Source organism: Pithys albifrons, chromosome 2 (assembly GCF_047495875.1).
Source record: "Pithys albifrons albifrons isolate INPA30051 chromosome 2, PitAlb_v1, whole genome shotgun sequence".
Lineage (NCBI taxonomy): Eukaryota > Metazoa > Chordata > Aves > Passeriformes > Thamnophilidae > Pithys > Pithys albifrons.
In genome coordinates, this window is record NC_092459.1 from 4,637,890 (window position 1) to 4,643,889 (window position 6,000).

The window sequence follows — 6,000 nt, forward strand, 5'->3', positions numbered from 1 at the left end:
AGCCAAGAAGAGCCTCCAGGGAGAGGTCCTGAAAGCTACCCAGGGCTCACCTGCAGGGTGTGGATGGGAGTTATCAGTATTCATCTGGCTCCGTGCCTGATCAGCTCCCTCAAGCAAAGTGCTGTTCACATCCAGCTTGTGCCAAATATAATGCAAAGAACATAAATATTGAAGCAGGCCCAAGGGGAGCAGCACCACTGGGCTGTTTTTCCTTTGGCTGGACTCTCCTGTGTCAGAAAAGCCATGAGATCCCAACCAAGCTATTTCCATGCCTAGAAACCTAACTTTTTGGCTTAGGTCCTTGTAGTGAATTCTCTGATGTCTGCAAATGCCTGAGTTCACAGCACAACCTTTTCTGCAGTAGTGAAGGGACCTGTATCCCTTAACACAAAACTCATGGCAATCACATACATCTGATGCCACTACCCTTCTGTGCCTGAAAATACAGGGCATTTGATGAATGGGAAATGTATTGAGGAGAATTGGATCATGGAATCATAATGACATAATCCTAATTCCTTTCAGGTATGCAGCTGGAAGTTAAATGGTCACTCTGGCTGACAGCAGGCAGAGCAGAATTCGACATGTGTTGGCATGATTGAGCTTCAGAGACAGGACACAGGATATGAGCAATAGCTGTTGACTAAGCTGTCAACTAAGCTTTCAACACCTGCATTTAAAGTTAGCACCAAAGCCTAATTTTGGCCCCATTAGTCCCTCTAAGGAGCAAGGCCTGTGCACTGCACGTGGATCACTGCTTCCCAGAGCCTACGTAGAGAAGCTATGGCACAGCTTCCTCTGGCAGGTCAGTCTTGGACCCCCACCACAAATAGAAAGGGGCTAAAACAAAGATGAAATTTTATCAGCCAGCAGGGATTTTGGAGAGCTCATTCCTGAGACTGAGATTATGACTAGAGGTTTAGAGCTAAAAGTACAGATATTCAAAAGATTAGACTCTTACACTACACCTCATCACAGTCCTCAAGTGTCACCTTGAACATAAGGGGTAAGTGACACATCAAGACAGTGAGTTCTAAGCCTTCAAACAGTCCTGAGCACAAGAACTGGTCACAGAATGAGATTAGACCGTTCTACAAGCAGCCCCAAAGAAAAAGTGCAGACCTTCTTAATAAGTGGCTGCAAAGTCCCTGATAACTCCACTCTCTCCCTCAGGACCTTCCTAACCCCACACCCTGCTGCAAACATCAATGTTTAAAGAACTATTAAAGAAAACAACTTCAAAACTCTTCACATAGTTCAAATACTTCACTTTAAAGGAATTTGAATTCTTACATCTCAGATTGCACCAGACCCCAGCAGGACACACACTTATGTTCACGTTGCACCATTTGAGCCGTTCAAACAGGAGGGATAGAACCACAGTGTGAGACCCTGTGCTCAGGCTTTGGAGATCCCCACCAGTTCTGCCTGTGCTTTTCCATGACAGATTCAGTTCATCACATCTCTGTACACCCTCTCAGGATGCCTTGTCTTGACCTACACAAAAATAAAAACTTCCTACAGCCAAAAGACACATACCTTGAAGACTCAGCCAGTGAGAGAGTACTGGGAGCAGTGGGACATGGTGGGTGTGCAGTTCTTGGGAAGTCTTTTAGCCTGTCCTACCACAGAGCTGCAGTGTGAGAGTCAGGTCAGTGCTGCTTGTGATCTGATTAGAGCTCAAGACTGGCCATCCCTGAGCTGTTTCTTTCCAGGATGGATCCATGCACTCTGTCTGGCCCACCCCAGCAAAGGCCATGACCTATTACAAACAGCAGCACCTCCCTGATAGTGCAGAGTCAAATGAAGCTGAGAAGCCAGAGAAGTTTTGCTGATAAAAAAGGTCTACAGGACTGAGTTAAAAAATCTTTCTCCTCCAAAGAGCATCAGCTGCTCTGTCTGGACAGTACTGCTATTTATTTGCAGGCTGGAAGAGCCTTTACATCCCAATGAGCTGTGTCATTTCCCTGCAGCACAAACTGCTGAAGAAACCTCTGTGGCACCACTGCAAGCCTTGCATTCCTCAACAGCAATAACCAATGCAATTCCATTTATCTCCTTGGAGTGCAGACAATTTATGTTTTGGATGCACCACCTCTAGGAGGGATGGTATAGGGTAAAGCTGTAAGTCTTCTCCAAAGAGGTTCACCTGCTCAATTCCAGCCATGCCAGAGAAGAACACAGAACATCCTGAAGTACAGGAAAAGTATGTCAGAGGTTAGAAACCATTACAATCAAATAATTCATCAGGAATGAAGATTTATCTGGGCCACTGGTACTTCAGAAAATCATGAATCATAGAATCATAGAATCGATTGGGTTGGAAAAGACCTTCAAGATCATCGAGTCCAACCCTTGGTCCAACTCCAGTCCCTTTACCAGATCATGGCACTCAGTGCCACGGCCAATCTGCGTTTAAAAATCTCCAGGGATGGTGAATTCACAAACTCTCTGGACAGTCCATTTCAATGCCTGATTACTCTCTCTGGAAAGAATTTTTTTCTGATATCCAACTTAAATTTCCCCTGGCAGAGCTTAAGCCCATCGTGCCCCCTTGTCCTATTGCTCAGTGCCTGGGAGAAGAGACCAGCCCCCACCTGGCCAGAACTTCCCTTCAGGTAGTTCTAGACAGTGATGAGGTCACCTCTGAGCCTCCTCTTCTCCAGGCTAAACAACCCCCAGCTCCCTCAGCCTCTGCCCACAGCACTTGTGCTCCAGTCCCTTCACCAGCCTTGTTGCTCTTCTCTGGACTCGCTCCAGCACCTCAATATCCTTTCTGAACTGAGGGGCCCAGAACTGAACACAGTACTCAAGGTGTGGCCTCACCAACGCAGAGTACAGGGGAAGGGTCACTGCCCTGGGCCTGCTGGCCACGCTATTTTTGATCCAGGACAGCATCCCATTGGCCTTCTTGGCCACCTGGGCACACTGTTGGTTCATGTTGAGCTTCCTGTCAATTAGTACTCCAAGGTCCCTTTCTGCCTGGCTGCTCTCCAGCCACTCTGTGCCCAGCCTGGAGCGCTGCAGGGGGTTGTTGTGGCCAAAGTGCAGGACCCAGCACTTGGCCTTATTGAACTTCATCCCATTGGAATCAGCCCACCTCTCAAGTCTATCCAGATCCCTCTGCAGAGCCCTAATCACGTGATCAACACCCTTGTGCACTGGAAAGAGATAAATGGGGTCTTTGGGAAATATATTGGGGAAGCATAAAGTGTGATTTGGGAAATGCTGTACCTTTTCCTGCCTCCTTTCGTCTTGGGCTACCCAGCTGCTGAACTTACAAAACTATATTCAAGCTACTACACATCGGGTGCAGCCCTTTTCTGCAGCAAGCCGTGCTTCCTGTCCTGCAAGGTACAGTCAGTCCAACAAGACTGGGAACATTTGCCAAGCCTGCTATCAGAAAACATAGCTCGGACCTGGCAGAAGATTTACAGTTGTGGAAACTCATGGGAGGTTATGCTGTTGGGATTACAGACCTTGCTTGAGAGTACAGCCTTGCCACACACATGCACAGGGATTTAAGTTACCCCTCTTCTCCCAAAGTGTAATAGTACAGTTGGATGTTGCAGAGAACATTAGTTTGTTATCTGCAACATTCTTATCCATTTTTTAGAAGGACAGCATCTTCTCCTCTGGACAGCACCACCAAAGACTACTAACTTTCCTTCCATTGCTCTGGCTATGTTGTACAAACAAAGTAAAGTACCTTTGCTCTGGGACACCTGTACATGTTTTAATGATTAGCAAGTTGGCCTGGCTGGGAAAACTTTATCTGTATTTCAGAAGGACAAGTCCTCTCCCTGTTACAGCTTTACTTCCTGTCATGCCCACTCCATGAACCCCTTTTGCATCAACGTGCTTGCAAGGAGGAGCACAGAGAAAGCTCAATGCCAAGAAAAGGATAAAAATACACTAGAAAGAGTGAAATGCCTCAATCCTTTCCATTCAGAGGCAGATCCGCCTTGAATGGGAGCCCCCAGGACTGATCTGCCCCCAAAGGAGACTGAATCACAGGCATGCCAGCCCCCTTCAATTTGCATTGACTTCAAACTACTGTATATATTCTACCCCCGTCCACTACAAGCTCCTCCTTTCCAACACAAATCCCTCACAGCACACAGACACATGCACTCCCAGGCAGTGAGCAGCAGTGCTGCAACCCTTGCAAATGACACTTTTTCATCAGCAAATTGTAATTGGCAGCTCTTATCTGCTACAAGAGTTTTGCAACACACTCCTAAAGAATATGCCAGACTAATTCTCCACACTAAGACCCAAAATTAGAACCAATATCCTAAAAGCAAAGTAACCCTTACTAGGCATTCCCAGGCAAACTAATAAACCCTGCTTAAGCTGTAAAATTAGCTTCGTTATATTTTCTCAGATCCACATGCACATCCACGAAGAACAGCAGAAGAAATGTAATTCTAAAGCAATGGATGCTGCTGTAGAGTTATAAAAGTTATATGGGACTCCAGACTTACAAAGTGCTGGATATTTACCTGCTGTGCACAACTCAAAATTAAAATCTTAGAAATTATTAAGAAATGAGACGCTTTTTCTCCTGGCTTAAGAAAACACAGCCTCAGAATATAATTCATTCTGTACATGTAACATCTCCTTTATCTCAGCTCAGGGGGCTTTTGCAACAATCAGGAGCTGTATGTTAAGAAGAGGGAAGCTGCCCATTACAAAATAATTGAGACTTGCTATGCTTACTTTAATTTACATCCTAGACCTTCATAGTCTCCTAACCCAGACCTTTTCACTCCTCTGAGAAACACAGCACAAAATATGCTACAAACTTAAACAAGTTAACAGAGTATTCCTTTCCTTGTTCCCAAAGTTACTCAGACTAACTCTGCGAAATAGTTTTGCTAATTATTGAGAAAAGCTTTTAAGAAACTCAAAATCCTGTTATGGAAGACACTTTGCTTATTTTTAAAATACTAAACTCTCCCCATAACTATCCCAAATCTGCTCACGCGTCCCTTCCCTAAACTGCTCCTGAGCACTGGAATAAGAGCTCCCATCCACGAGCAGCACATGAAAGGATCGGCGCTTTTCCCTACCTGAGAAGTCTGCAGAAGTGTTAGCAAAGTTGCTGAAAGCTGTCAAGTACATGAGTCCCAGGAGGAAGGTGGACGTGGGAAAAACATCTGGGCAGCACATCCTTGAGTATCCTCACGGCTTGTTTTCTTCCAGAGGAAAGGAAAGCGGTTTCTGCCCCAGCCCAGCACTCCTCATTGCCCGGAGAACAGTGTTAGTCCCATTGCTTGGAAGGCTCACAGCCAGCGGCGGGGAGGGAAAAGCACTCGGCGCACACACACACTCACACACACACATCCCTGGGAGTGAATGAATCGCGGCTGACGAATGAGGCAGACCTACCTGAGCCTTGGCGGAGTTCCCAGGGTCCTAAAAGCCACCTCTTCACCCAAATTTGCTGCTGTTGCTTTGCTGCTGTCCAGCTGTGGCACCAGGAGCTGCTGGGGGCAGTTGGGGAGTGGGGTGCCCAGGGGGGCTGGTTTGGAGAAACCTGGTTATGTTGCTGGATTGGATACCCAGGGATCTTGTCTGTGGTGCAGACAGACAGAAAGATGGGCAGAGTTTTCAAAGGAGGGAGCCCAAACCAAAGCACCTGAGTATGCAGAGATTTTTGGCCTGACTGGTATTTGTAGATGCTGCTGAAATCAGTGTGAGCAGCAATGTCCTGCCAGACTGGTGACAACACAGTTCTTTTGTGTTCCCTTTTGAGAGTGAGCCTACAATGGAAGAGACTTTGCACAGGCCCAAAGATCAAACCCTCCTGGATCTCATTGCAGGACTGGGACTGGTATCAGCCACATACCTAAAAATCCTCCTTTCTCTTGACAACAGCCAGCCATGCCAGGCTTCCTCTATCCCCTTCCCCTCCATGAAAATCAACAGGTTTTCATGCAGATCCAAACCTGTGGTTTTCCTAAAATCATAGAATGGTTTGGATTGGAAGGGACC

General features: G+C 46.5%; 1 protein-coding gene across 1 annotated transcript in view; it reads right to left on the minus strand.

Moving 5' to 3' along the window:
- EVA1A (eva-1 homolog A, regulator of programmed cell death) overlaps nucleotides 1-5,175 on the minus strand; it is a 218,605-nt gene extending 213,430 nt beyond the window's left edge. The window contains exon 1 of the mRNA XM_071547773.1: nucleotides 5,076-5,175. Within this exon, the coding sequence (XP_071403874.1) occupies nucleotides 5,076-5,175 (100 nt within the window). The remainder of the gene's footprint in view (nucleotides 1-5,075) is intronic.
- Nucleotides 5,176-6,000: the final 825 nt, after the last annotated feature.